This window comes from Castor canadensis, chromosome 2 (genome assembly GCF_047511655.1).
Source record: "Castor canadensis chromosome 2, mCasCan1.hap1v2, whole genome shotgun sequence".
In the NCBI taxonomy this organism is placed as follows: Eukaryota; Metazoa; Chordata; class Mammalia; order Rodentia; family Castoridae; genus Castor; species Castor canadensis.
The window spans coordinates 19716149-19730807 of NC_133387.1; the positions used below are offsets into that span (position 1 = coordinate 19716149).

The following is a 14659-nucleotide window of genomic DNA, read 5'->3' on the forward strand; positions in this document are numbered from 1 at the left end:
GAACTGTTTACCATGAGAAAGCAGGAGGGATTATAGGTTTCCATATGTTTGAAACTTGAAGGCATTTCTGTTACATATAGTGTAGATGGATCAGATAAAACTCCTGTGGGGTTGATCTTAAAAATCTGTCCTATGAAAAAGCAGTGGGCCTATTAAGAAAATGAAGGAACTGCAGGATCAATCTACAAAAATAACTCATAGGAGTTAAGAGTCATTGGTAGTTGAGGGCATATACTCATAGACTTCCTTTTTTAAAATTTCAATAACCCTCAACCGAGAGTGAATAATACAATGAACTCTCTTAAACCTATCACTTTAGCTTCAATAATTTGATTTCTTTTTGCTGCTAACATTGACCTATATTTAGAACCCATTGATAGCACTAGAAGAAAGGTTATAGATAGCAAATATAAACAGAAAAATCTGTGTAACTGAAGCATGTTCCAAAAAAGAGAAATGATCCCTGGAATGTCATAACTTACATCCAAATGCTGGTGGTCTGGCTAAGTAGAAAAGTGGATCCTGAAAGAGTATAACATCTGTGTTTCCCAAGTTCAAAGAAGGAATGACATATGTAAAACTATCTGCCAGGATTTATTATGAATTTATTCCCCCTCTACTTTCCTCTGGAAGCTGAGATTCAGTTTTTGCACTGTATCTCATCACTAAATGTAGTAAAGTCTTCCAGAGCTAAAGTCTGACTGGGCCCTTCATTAATCTCTAACAGAATCCATATCATTTCCTACCTGTTAGGAAAAATGCATGGCCCTAAATGCAAATATTATAATAAAAGGGGAAACACTGAAGAAAAGAAAATACTTCTGAAATTGGTTTGCTTTAGTAAAAAAGAAAATTGTAGACTTTTTATTAGTATGACACCAAGATTCAATAGGACATTTGAGTATGAAATAGTCAAGAAAAGATAAGAGTCTTAGCTCAGGAAAGACTGGAGGAAGTTGAAAAACAAATTTTTAATTAAGCAGTGTTGTGGGAACAGTGAGGAACCAAAAACTTTCCAAAGCAATAACAACAGCAAAAATCTTTCTTTTTTGTAGCAAAATTCCATGAATGCTACCTGTTTCTAGTTTTTCTCCTCCTATTTTACTTAAATTATATTGGTGTCTTCAGCATTCTACCAATATTTCTCCAAGCAGGATCCCATGAGCCTCCATGTTATAAAATTCAATAGTCAATCCATCTCAAATGACTCAGTTGTTTTACAAAAGCAGTTCCCATAATCCAGTTTTTGTAAGATTTATTAGTGATGATGTAGTATCAGCCATTTTCATATTTATTAAAATATTAGAAATAATTTAAAAAACCTGTTGGTATCCTTGTCTTCTCAATCCAACTTGAAGTTTGTTTGCTCATAGGACACTTCAAAGAGGTTACTTTGAAACAATTTTCATAAGAATCATTTTCCTTGGGCTGAGTTTCCTGTATTGACCTCTCACAGGTTTCTAATAAATGTTTTTGCTGGTTTTGGCTAAGACTCTGCATCATACTTTTGGAGCTGAAAGAAATTGGGTATATGAGCTTAATGTCAATAGTGAACTACTCATACAAGAGTATAATTCCATGTTCTATTTGTGTATTAAACCATAAAATGTATATGTGTATTATCTTACCTGTGGCTCTCACTAGTGATGTAATACAGAATAGCCAGTGCTATTCCCATCTTACAAAAGGGGAATTAGAGTGGTTAAGCAATTTTCTTAAGATCACATAGATAATAAGAGGCAGCAGCAAGTCTAGAAGCTTCACCTTCTAGCTCCAGTACTTTTTCTATTACTTTCTCTTATCTTAATACATCATTTGATTTATTTCCATGGGATATGACAAATAATGTATTTTAAAAATAAATCTTATTTTTAAGTGGTAATTTAAAAAAATTTTTATTCATATGTGCATACATTGTTTGGGTCATTTCTCCCCCACCCCCTGCTTCCTCCCTTACCGCCCCCCCCTTACCCCTTGCTACCAGGCAGAAACTATTCTGCCCTCATCTCTAATTTTGTTGAAGAGAGAATATAAGCAATAATAGGAAGGAACAAGGGTTTTTGCTGGTTGAGATAAGGATAGCTATACAGGGAGGTGACTCACATTGATTTCCTGTACATGTGTGTTACCTTCTAAGTTAATTCTTCTTGAACTAACCTTTTCTCTAGTTCCTGATCCCCATCTCCTATTGGCCTCAGTTGCTTTAAAGTATCTGCTTTAGTTTCTCTGTATTGAGGGCAACAAATGCTATCTAGTTTTTTGGGTGGTTTACCTATCCTCATACCTTCCTTGTGTGTTCTCGCTTTATCATGTGATCAAAGTCCAATTCCCTTGTTGTGTTTGCCCTTGAACTAATGTCCACATATGAGGGAGAACATATGATTTTTGGTCTTTTGGGCCAGGCTAACCTCACTCAGAATTATGTTCTCCAATTCCATCCATTTTCCTGTGAATGATAACATTTCATTCTTCTTCATGGCTGCATAAAATTCTATTGTGTATAAATACCACATTTTCTTAATCCATTCGTCAGTAGTGGGGCATCTTGGCTGTTCCCATAACTTGGCTATTGTGAATAGTGCTGCAATAAACATGGGTATGGAGGTGCCTCTGGAGTAACCTGTGTCACATTCTTTTGGGTATATCCCCAAGAGTGGTATTAGTGGATCATATGGTAGATCAATGTTTAGCTTTTTAAGTAGCCTCCAAATTTTTTTCCAGAGTGGTTGTACAAGTTTACATTCCCACCAACAGTGTAAGAGGGTTCCTTTTTCCCCCGCATCCTCGCCAACTCCTGTTGTCAGTGGTGTTGCTAATGATGGCTATTCTAACAGGGGTGAGGTGGAATCTTAGCATGGTTTTAATTTGCATTTCCTTTATTGCTAGGGATGGTGAGAATTTTTTCATGTGTTTTTTGGCCATTTGAATTTCTTCTTTTGAGAAAGTTCTGTTTAGTTCACTTGTCCATTTCTTTATTGGTTCATTAATTTTGGGAGAATTTAGTTTTTTGAGTTCCCTATATATTCTGGTTATCAGTCCTTTGTCTGATGTGTAGCTGGCAAATATTTTCTCCCACTCTGTGGGTGGTCTCTTCAGTTTAGAGACCATTTCTTTTGTTGAGCCAAAGCTTTTTAGTTTTATGAAGTCCCATTTATCTATGCTATCTCTTAGTTGCTGAGCTGCTGGGGTTCCATTGACAAAGTGTTCTTGCCTATACCTATTAATTCCAGAGTATTTCCTACTCTTTGCTGTATCAACTTTAGAGTTTGGGGTCTGATATTAAGATCCTTGATCCATTTTGAGTTAATTTTGGTATAGGGTGATAAAAATGGATCTAGTTTCAGTTTTTTGCAGACTGCTAACCAGTTTTCCCAGCAGTTTTTGTTGAAGAGGTTGCTATTTCTCCATTGCATATTTTTAGCGCCTTTGTCAAAGACAAGTTGGTTATAGTTGTGTGGCTTCATATCCGGGTCCTCTATTCTGTTCCAGTAGTCTTCATGTCTGTTTTTGTGCCAGTACCATGCTGTTTTTATTGTTATTGCTTTGTAATATAGTTTGAAGTCAGGTATTGTGATATCTCCAGCGTTGTTCTTTTGACTGAGTATTGCCTTGGCTATACTTGTGTTTCCATATAAATTTAACAGTAGGTTTTTCAATCTCTTTGATGAATGTCATTGGGATTTTGATGGGAATTGCATTAAACATGTAAATTACTTTTGGGAGTATCGACATTTTTACTATGTTGATTCTACCAATCCATGAGCATGGGAGATCTCTCCACTTTCTATAGTCTTCCTCAATTTCTTTCTTCAGAAGTTTGTAGTTTTCCTTGTAGAGGTTGTTCACATCCTTTGTTAGGTTTATACCTAGGTAATTGATTTTTTTTGAGGCTATTGTAAATGGAATTGTTTTCATATATTCTTTAAGTGGTAATTTTAGATACAAGTATGGGTATGTTCAAAGATGCCTTACGTATTAATCTGGTACTTAACTTTCTAGGCTTCTGGGAAAGAGTCTACATATTTCATCAGAACCTATTTGCCTTAACAGAAATCAAGTTCTCAGCCAAGGAAGGAAGGACACACCATGGCTTCTCTATTGTGTAAATCCAGTAAGTTCTCAAATGCTTCTCTATGGTTACCTATTTCACTGTCCAGATAGCTGTTCATATCATTATTCCTGAAGACAGGGAAACTTGCCAGTGGTGGTAGAGATACAATAACTACTGGTTTAAACAAAACAGCTTGTCTATGTAAACTCTGACTTTCTGTCCTTTTCCAGTTTTTAGTTGGTAGTTTTATCCTCATGTGACCAAGGCCTCAATTGCTACCAAGTGGGGACGGGGGTGGTGGGGGGGTGGGGGGGTGTCCAAACAATGCATACACATGTAAGTAAATGTAAAAACAATAAAAAAAAGAATAAAGCTATGAAAGTACTAAAAAAAGTCAGATGTTATATATAGTTGATCCTTTTAATAAAATTTGTTACTAGAAAAAAATAAAGAATTTAAAAATCAAAAAATTGCCACAACAGATAATAAAACATCTGATTGTCATTTATTCACTCTAAAGCACTGAGTAACTTACGTCAGAAAGATTTATTTTTAAAACGAGAAACTCATAATGCAATGATAAAAGCATATAAATAAATTCCTAACTGTAAGTTTGAGGATATTGAAATCATCTCAGAACCCTTCAAAATCCATCTGTGGGCACACTTACATATAGAAGTGAACTAGGCACAGATATTAAGATATAAGGTACAAAAAGATATACAATTAGCAATGGTTGTCAAAAAGTCACTTTACCTGCTGTTGTAAATTCAAAAGAAGAAAAATAATAAGGTAGTTAGAAGAAATCATGTGTAGTTCTCTTACCTCAAATATGTTTTTAGAAGACAAGAAGGGGTTCGTACAGGTGTTTTCACTAAACAAGAGAACATACCATAAAATATCTGAAGTTAGCTTTTAAGATGAATGAAACTTAACTTTTTATCTTCTTCACAATTATTTCACTCATATACTTAATGCCTAGTTTAATTAAGTTTATCTTCAATTGACCTAGTATTATTTCATTCAGGCATATGAGATATATGAGTGTGTATTTCCCCTGGAATCCTTTTAATTAAACTTTCAATAGAATAATAAATGGTAGAAATACCATTTAGTAACTCTTTTTTTTTCCTTTTTCTTTTATTATTCATATGTGCATACAAGACTTGGTTCATTTCTCCCCCCTGCCCCCACCCCCTCCCTTACCACCCACTCTTCCCCCTCCCTCTCCCCCCCCAATACCCAGCAGAAACTGTTTTGCCCTTATTTCTAATTTTGTTGTAGAGAGAGTATAAGCAATAATAGGAAGGAACAAGGGTTTTTGCTGGTTGAGATAAGGATAGCTATACAGGGCGTTGACTCACATTGATTTCCTGTGTGTGGGTGTTACCTTCTAGGCCCTTCAACAATCCTCCACCCCTACCTGGCTCCAACTGTTCCAGGCTTCACTCCAACTCATGAACCTCACCACATCCATTACTGTCATTGACTGCTTTCTTTGTGCCTCCCTCCAGCGTCATCTGCTGGCTGCAGTTCCCATTAATGCTTCATCTTCTATCAAGGCTTCCCCTGCCTTACAAAACTCCTCATGCGCCCCTTCCTTGCCATCGGTACCTCTATGGGCACCTGACTCTACACAAGTTCCCCTTCCTACACACACCTGTTATACCCAGGTCTCGACATCTCAGTCCAACTTTTCTCTCTCCTGTTATATCAACGTCACAGTTACAGCACAACTGGCGTCCCCCTCGGGGGTATATTTCTGGTGCCACGACACCCTACACTCCTGCATAACCCAAACTACTCCCAGGCCCTGCATACTGGTAATCATAGTTCCCCAACTTACTGTTTATGGGGAAGCTGAATTCTCCCTCCTATTCGGCGCTCCACCAAAGCGCGCTGCCTTCTTGCCCATCATGGTGGGTATAAGTTTGGCAACCTCCGTTGCTGCCGCAGGCTTCGCGAGGGGAGCTCTTGGCCATAGTGTTATTTCAGCAAGGGACTTTGAGGAGCGCCTACAGATCACTCTCGAGTCCACCTCGGCCTCACTGGCCTCCCTTCAGCGTCAGCTCACCTCTCTAGCTCAGGTGGCCCTCCAAAATCGTAGGGCCCTGGACCTCTTAATAGCCAAAAAAGGGGGTACCCGTTTCTTCCTCCGGGAGGAATGTTGCTATTATGTCAATGAGTCCGGGATTGTGGAACAAAATGTCAACAGGTTAACAGACTTGGCCGAGGACCTCCTAAGGAGACCCAGTAAAAACACCTTAACCGACCTGCTGAGCTCTCCTCTTGTCACCTGGCTCCTGCCTTTCTTGGGTCCTTTGCTTATGCTCATTGCTCTCTGCGCCCTCCTACCCTGTTTACTCCAGTTTCTCAGATCTCAGGTGAGCAGAATCTCTAACCAAACTTTCAACCAGCTTCTCCTTCAGCGACATCACCCCCTCATAGCTCAGCCGGAGGACACGAGCGATGAACCCTACCGGGACACTGGACTATGAGCCACTTCAATCTCTTACAAGGTGCCTACTGCAGTTCCTTGATTCCCTACGTGAGGACAGCTGGCTAATACCTGCCATACGAGGCCCAGAGGAGTGGCTGGAGACCATTTACGATCTATGGCTACAGGGAACCTTTATGGAATTCAGGGAGGAGGAAATTTTCACCTTTGGAGCCTGGGTGTATGCCGTTATGAGACTCACTACCCCAACGCCATCTGCCAACTAACCCTCCCTTCCCCTACGCCGCCCCTTGCCAGCTCGAAGAAGCCAGAGCGAACGCAACGCCCCCCTTCCTTAACAAACAAAAAAGGGAGGAATGTTGACAATAATGGTGCCGATAGGTTTCAGTTCTTACTGCACCCTTAAGCTTCTGTTTTCCAGGGTCACGGTCCTGCCTCTCAGGGTCACAGTCCTGCCTCAAGTCTAGCTTGAACCCTCCTTCTGCCCCAACCTCCAATCAGCATGAACCATAAGATCCTAACCAATCAGATCATGCCGAGTCTCACTGAGGGGTATTTAAGCCCCTGCCCCTCTCTCCCTCTCTCTCTTGGCTCTCTCTGCTCTCTCCCTCTCCCACCCGGCAATAAAGAATCTCTTGGCCAGATCACTGCTCTCCACGTGGTCATTTGGGGCCTATATTTCCTTACAGTAAGGTATGGGGGAGAGTAAGCATTCTTTAAGCTTATTAATGAATCTCAGTCTTTCAGTGGGCCTGTGCCCTTAGGTTGTGACTTCAACAAGTGTTTCTTAGCTTTTTTTCCCACTACCCTTCATTGAGACAGGAAGGTTGGGGGTTGGGGAGAGAGAGTAGAATTGGAGAAATAACCTTCCCCCAGAAGCTCTGCTAAACCCTTTTCCCTTGGAGAGTAAGCATCTGTTACAGAGAAGGTATTTTTCTGAGTATTTTCACGATGTTAATTCTTCCCCTCCTCCTGCCAGAGCCACTGGCAAATCTTTCTTAGCTCTTTACTATGAGAACCTGGTAGGAATCCTGGAGGTAAAATTCACAACAGTAAAAACTGTTGTAGCTAAGGAGTTTCTTATATTTAATCTAGTACACACTCAGCTTCCATTAATTTGTTAAAATTACTATTTAAGTGTTCTGCCAACTGTTAGGTAAAAATTTTGAGTCCATTAAAAAATATAGATCCCTGCACTGGTCCCAATTGACCAAACTAAAGATCAAAGTGGAGTCACCCATGCTAAAGTTCCATATCACCAACCTAAGTTGTTCTGTGACCTTCAAGAAATCAGGAGAGAGATAACAGCCAACATTTCCAAGTAGGCCAGTTTCACTTTCCATGATTATGATATCTGCATTAAACCTACACAAAAGGTAACCTGACATTAACTATTCCATCATTTTTCTTTTGCTCTGTCTCCCTATCCCTGTCCTGCAAAAGAAAAGTAACTTTGAAATAACCAGTCCATGTTTTGCTCTTAGTTTCTGCTTTTTTTTTTTTTTTCCCCCAGCCCATGGCTTTTGAATATAAAACCCACTTCATCTATTCAACCCCAGTAATACTTATTCTATTTTATGGAATGAAGTTCTGCCTGATTCTAGAATCTTATACAAAGCCAATTCAGATCTTTAAACTTGTAATTTTGTCCTTTGACACAGTTTTGATTCTAGTAGCTTCTGCTTCAGGTAAGCAGATCTCAGCTGTGACCTTCTGAATTTGTCTGTCTCTTCAGATTTCAGGGTATTTTTACCCCAAGCCTTTTTTTTTTTTAATGGATCCAAGAGGTTGTTGATTTTCATTTTTTTTTTCTTTCTGTGAGGACAGGAATGATGATTTACTGGCTTTCTTTATGTTGGAGCTAAACCCAGAATTCTCCTTACTGCATTTAAATTTACTATACTTTTTGTTTTACTTTCTTCTAAGAGTAGTCTTAGCTCTTATATTTAGTTCTACAATCTATTTTGAATTAATTTTAGTGAATGGCATCAGGAATCGGTCTAACTTTATTAACTTAATTATTTATTTTTGCATGTGGATTTCCAGTTGTCCCAGTATCACTTGTCTTTCAGTGTATCTTTTCCCCATCAAGTTGTCTTAGTGTCTTTGTTGAAAATAATCAGTTGATAATAAATTTAAGTGTTACTTCTACACTCTCAGTTCCGTTTCACTGATTTACGTCTACCCTTAACATTAGCACCACAGTATCTTGATCACAATAGCTTGGTAGTGAGTTTAAGTTTTGAAATCAGGAAATACAAATCCTTGATCTTTGTTCTTCAAAATTGTCCTGTTTATTCTGGATTCTTTGTAGTTCCATGGGAATTTCAGCTTCAGTTTATTTGTTTCTGCATAAAAGGTAGTTGAGATTTTGATGTGATTGCACTGAATCTGCCAATTTGGGTAGAGGTATCTTCCCATTTATTTAGATATTTAATATATTTTGATAAAAAGTTCTGAAATGTCCTACATTTAATTACAGAAGATGGACATAGATGAGGTAAGTTAATCAGTTAATAGCTGCAGTAAAACCAAAAAAAGTTTTTCACATTCCTGAGTACAGGCTGAGACCTTGATTTAAATCCCATCACTACCAACAACCTGTTGCCTTATTTATATATTTACTTTCTGAACTATTAACTCCATCCAATCCAGAGCAACAATCACTTCTCTGTATGAATCAAACTTCAGATCTATTATGTAGAGGAGGTATTACAATTGTTCTCATTATTTTAAAGAGAATTAGGATGAACGAGTCAGTCAGAATTGTTTATCTTTAAGGTTTCTTCACTGTTTTGTTATGAGAGAGGGCAGATTGAGGACGGTGAATGAAATTGAGCAGGACACATGGTTTTATTTCAAAAGCTCCTTAGCAATGGAGTGAACTGTATGCAGTTGAGTAAACTACTTGTCACCATATGTTGTCAAAGGTTTGGAGGAGCCTGGACTCTGTGACGAGTAGAGGTAAGACTAGACCACTCTCAAGGGTGTTTTCTGCTGTAAGATTCAGAGACGAGAATGAAGCTACTAGACAATAAGATGAAATATTCTTTTTTTTTGATGGGATAAAATTATAAGAAGACAAATTGACATAAAATGTATATCTATTGGTTTCCCCTATGCATTTCTAGAGCTAGAGAGAAAAATTAAAATTTAAATCTCAGACTTTCTGGGAGGTGAATTATTGTTTGACCATCTGATTTCAAGGTAGTCTAGTTTCTTATGTGTAGATTTTGTTGTATTGCTCACATTTAGCTGATAGGTGACCACTTATTTCTGTCTTTAATTCCTATTTTGCTCACCCAAATATTGATTAGGCAATGGTCTTCTGAAATAATCAGCTATGTAATCACCTGGTACATCTGGCCTTGTATCTACAGAAGATGGTAAAAGATCATAGTAGCATGAAAATAATTGATTAATCATTTACATTTCATATTTTTAATTTTTTCAAAACAAAAAGTGCTAACAAGTAATGTAAAAATAGTAGTTTAGATGAATGAAATTAACATAAACAGTCTTCAAATTTATGAATTCTTGTTACAGTAAAATTCATACCTTTTGGGCCAACAATTCCTTTTCTAGGAATTTATTAAAAAGATATAATTAATAATACACACAAATAGCTAAAAGGTTTTCATTGTTATTTAGAATAGAAAAAGTTAGAAATAAAAGCTTACAGAGGAAGTGGCTAAATAAAAATTCATTAATAGAATGGAATAGTTTGCTGTCATTAACATCTAAAAAGATTATAATATACTGTAATTTCAAATAAAAAAGTCACTAGATAACAAGAAGATTATATGACTCATTAACATGGAGTCTATGCATACAGATTTAGAAAAAATCTGAAACGCTTGAAAGGTGATTTTTACTTTCTCTAGCTTATCTTTATTTCTAATTTTCTGACATTAAAATTTAACAAAAGCATATATAAAAGTTACATATAACAAGTGGATGAATTGTTTGGCTGATCACTATCAGAAAGAATAAAGTTCAGGTGAATTAACCATCTTCACTTAATGGAATCTCCCCTTTCCCTGGTGTGGTTTGTACTTCCATTTTTATTTTTAATTAACTTACTATTTCATAAAGTAAATGGATGTATGCACACATGTATATATATCTATACATTTTTCATTAGGTTACCTTTCATACCTTTTTGAAAGTAGGTATGATATAAAGACAATCAATTATAGTCTATACAAGCATAAAATTAAATAATTATTTTAGATAAAATTAGAATAGTACTTAAATTATATGTTTTTTCCAAAGGAACTCAAATATAAGATGATAGAAGTTGAGGAAAAAATACCAGAGGGCAAGGCATGGTGGTGTATTTCTGTAATTCCAGCTACTCAGGAGACAGAGATCAAGAGGATCATGGTTGGAGGCCAGCCCAGCCAAAAAGTTAGTGAGATCCTGTCTTGACAAACAAGCCAGGAATGGTGGTGCATGCGTGTCAGCTCAACTTCCTGGGATGCACAATAGGAGGATTGCAGTCCAAGGCTGGTCCCTGGGCAAAATGTGAGACCTTCTCAAAAAAAATAAGTAAAACAAAAAAAGGTCTAGGAGTGTGGTTCCAGTGGTAGAGAACTTGCCTAGCAAGTGTGAGGTGTAGAGTTCAAACCCCAATACTGCCAAAATAATAAAAATTCCGGAGATGTTAGCGAGTCAGTGAAAGACCCACATTAGACTTAGCTTGCAGTAAAAACAAATGAATAGTCTAGTTTAATTTCTCTCCTGGGATCATATTTTATTAAGTTATGAAGTGAGAGAAATGAAATGGTTTTTAAAATCTTTAAAAATCTTAGGGATATGCCTCAAATACAGACCTCTCTGCTCCTCCATGAAATGGACCACTCCTTCCTTTCTGTCTGCTCCCTAGGAGCTCTGGACAGACTGGTACATTGTACCTGCAACACTGTTTTTTACTTGTCTTTTCCCTGGTTAAAAGATAGCTCATGAGGATAGAAGTGGTGTCATATACTTCTTACTATCCTTAGCACCAAGCACAGTGGCATCCTCAAGTTGTGGCACAAATAGTGTTGAGTAAATGAATTAATTGTTTATGAGAAGGTAGAAGCAGAAAATTACCTTTCACATCAGAATTTGCTTCTTCACATCTTTGCAGCAAATGTTTATTGCCATAAACCTAATGGAACGGAGAGTCAGAAAGAAAAGAATACTATATTATAAATGTGAAAGCAGAGTACATTTCCTGTAACAGTATGATGGGTTTTCAACAAACATTTTTCATTTTATTTTTATGGGTTTAAAATGGTCAAAAAATCTCATAAATTGAATCCCCAATGTATCTTACAATACTACTTTTCTCATGGATCAATGCATAGAAGAAAAATTTGATGTTACTTTCTTTTGGTACCAAAGGAAGTTAAAAATTTTCCCACTTCATATAGAACTTAGATATATTGAGAAAGAGATAAAAATGTATGCTTGTAATCTCACTTATTTTAATTAGAAGTTAATAAGTATAGGAAGAATGTGAAATAGGTAAAAATACATAAAATTATATGAATTCTACAAACATATTGCAAAAGTATGCCTATGTACAAAAAATGCAAAATATTTTCTTGAAGTTTGTAAAGAAATTCAGAACAAGAAGAGCATAAACATATGACATTGCTTTATGTCTGCCAGTATGACCCAGGTGGGCTAAAAGAGACAAACACAAGATTGTGACTTTAATCACGAGTAGTCTGTAAATCATTATGTAACCATGAAAACATTTTAAATGTTTCCAAACTTTTGCTGTTCTACCTGTAATATTTACAAAGAATTTTTGGAAAGATCCTGAGGAAGAAAAATGAATTTAAAACATTTTTGTCAACATACACTGCATTTAAATACAAAAAGTAGACTATGAAACAACAAAACAAAAGTTTGGGTGTGGTAACACACACCTGTAGTCCCAGCTACTTAAGAGGCTAAGGCAGGACGGTCACTTGATCCCAGGAGTTTGAGACCAGCCTGGGCAACACAGTGAGACCCCATCAAACAGAAAGGAACAGAACAGATCAAACAAATAAAAAAGCATCACCCTCTCCAACAACAAAACACATACAGACAAAAACAAGAAACAGAGCTGAAAGCTAAAATCCACTTTTTACAGATATAATCAAGTGGCAGCAAAAAACTGACACAATCTTTATGAAAATTGGAGTAAAAAAGAAAAAAATAAAAACTTGATTGTGGAAGGGAGCAAGAAAAATATTCTAGAAAAAATTAAATAAAGCAAAGTACCAGTATTACTAATCACTAAAATTTGGTGAGACAAGTGGTAAAATCAGGCTGAATTAGGCACTTGTAATAAGGTCTGATTCAATGAACTCTTGGTACAATTTTTAGACCTTATCTCTTGAGGGAAATGATGCTGTGAGCCAGAATAAACTATTTTATGATAGAAAACAGAAAAATATCATTAGGTCAGTGATCTTGGGAACATAAACAACAATTTTTAGCCATAATAATCTGTAATTGTTTTTGCTAAAAGTCTTCAAAATCCATGACTCAAAGTATCTTGGTGGGAAACAGAGTTAAATAAGATACTTTAAAATAATTCACTAATATAATTTTAGGAATGTATTATAAACAATTGATTTAGAAATAGTAAGCTCAAAAACATGGATTTAAGCTGTCCTCAGCCATTTACCTCAGTTAAGATTGTTTACTCAATAATTAGAAATTTCAGATAGTGATCAGGAGCTATTAGCTTTTTGGCACCTTTAGAAAGGTATGCAACTTTGTAAAAGCATTTGACCAAACGACAATTATTTTCCATTTGGAAACATCCAAAATTAAATACAGATTATGATTTCATAACAAGGTTGAAAGCTACAATCAAGAAAGAGTCAAATAATGAGCATCTAATATAAAGAAACTTCATATTTTACATTAAATATAGCTTACATGAAGAAAATCACCATGTGGAAATATTTGTGAGAACTAAGTTAAGTATGTTCTTAAAATGGTATACATACAAAAGACAAATCTCAAAACAAAATCTACTTTGTTCAATGGGTCCTGCAAATAGCACAGTGAGAACAATTAGAGGGTTTGTTTACTACAAAAATAATTTAAAAATCTTATTCATATAGCATTATTGAAACAATATAATTCCAGAATGTAGAACCGATTGGTGGCTGATGGGATATTTGTGGGTCAAGGGAGCAAGGATGGCTGTAAAGGGGTGGCATGAGGGATGCATGGTGTGGTAAGAGTCTGTATCTTGAATGTGATGATAGTTTCTGCATAGAAATATATATGCACACACGTGTGTACAATTGAGGGCCTTCATGCTCATAATCGAAATAAGATCTGTGGGCTGCATCAATGTATGTACAATACATAATGTTGACTGTATTTATGCTAGATGCTAACATTGGTTAAGGAGTAATGAAGGTGCACAGGACCTCCTGCACATGTTTTGGTATTTTATTACTTCTTATGAATCTATAATTATTTCCAAATAAAAACTAAAAATAGAATTAAGTAAGGAATAGAGAAAAGTACTTTCAAAAGTTTGTGGGAAACTAGGTTCTGTTAACTCAATCCATCTTTGGTAAATGACACTGTATTTGGTGTGCAATGAATAGATGTGTTATTGCTCACTTTAAATTTTCCTTTGGTACATGGTCACCATTATTAACACAGGAAATATTTTCAAAGTAACTTCTCATATATTTATTTGTTTGAATGTTTGAATATAAATCTAATCTTCTGGATGAAGCACCCAACTTCTGGGTTCTTTGCAGGTAACAGATGCTTAAGGATTGAATGATTGGATCTTGTCAAGTAAGGATATCATTTTAATTGTTCTTCATTTGTTTTGTTTTGTTTTTGTCAGCCTTGTTTCTTTAAACAAGTTCTACTGAACTCTAAGTTGAAAAGAACTTCCCCCACCTCCACCACCTCTTCTAGGACTTGTTATTATAGTTGCTTATTTGGTTAGTGATTGGCTAGATTATTGTAGTGAAGTCTATTTCCCCTCTTCAGTGCTAAGCCTCTAAAGTTGTCCACAGGGGTGAGACTGGGTATGGCCACATTCACACTGTTATGACAGTGCTTTTGGTAGGGCTTTCTGTCCTTGTCCACATGCAGCTATTAAACTCCACTAATTTCTGGCTGAT

The 14659-nt window shown here is 36.4% G+C and overlaps 1 protein-coding gene across 1 annotated transcript in view; it reads right to left on the reverse strand.

The window, feature by feature from the left end:
• Agbl3 (AGBL carboxypeptidase 3) overlaps positions 1-14659 on the reverse strand; it is a 69098-nt gene that overhangs the window by 16654 nt on the left and 37785 nt on the right. The window contains exons 13-16 of the mRNA XM_074062542.1: positions 11607-11664; positions 9812-9883; positions 6527-6543; positions 1323-1536 (exon numbers count right to left, since the gene is read on the reverse strand). Coding sequence (XP_073918643.1) covers positions 1323-1536; positions 6527-6543; positions 9812-9883; positions 11607-11664 — 361 coding nt within the window. The remainder of the gene's footprint in view (positions 1-1322; positions 1537-6526; positions 6544-9811; positions 9884-11606; positions 11665-14659) is intronic.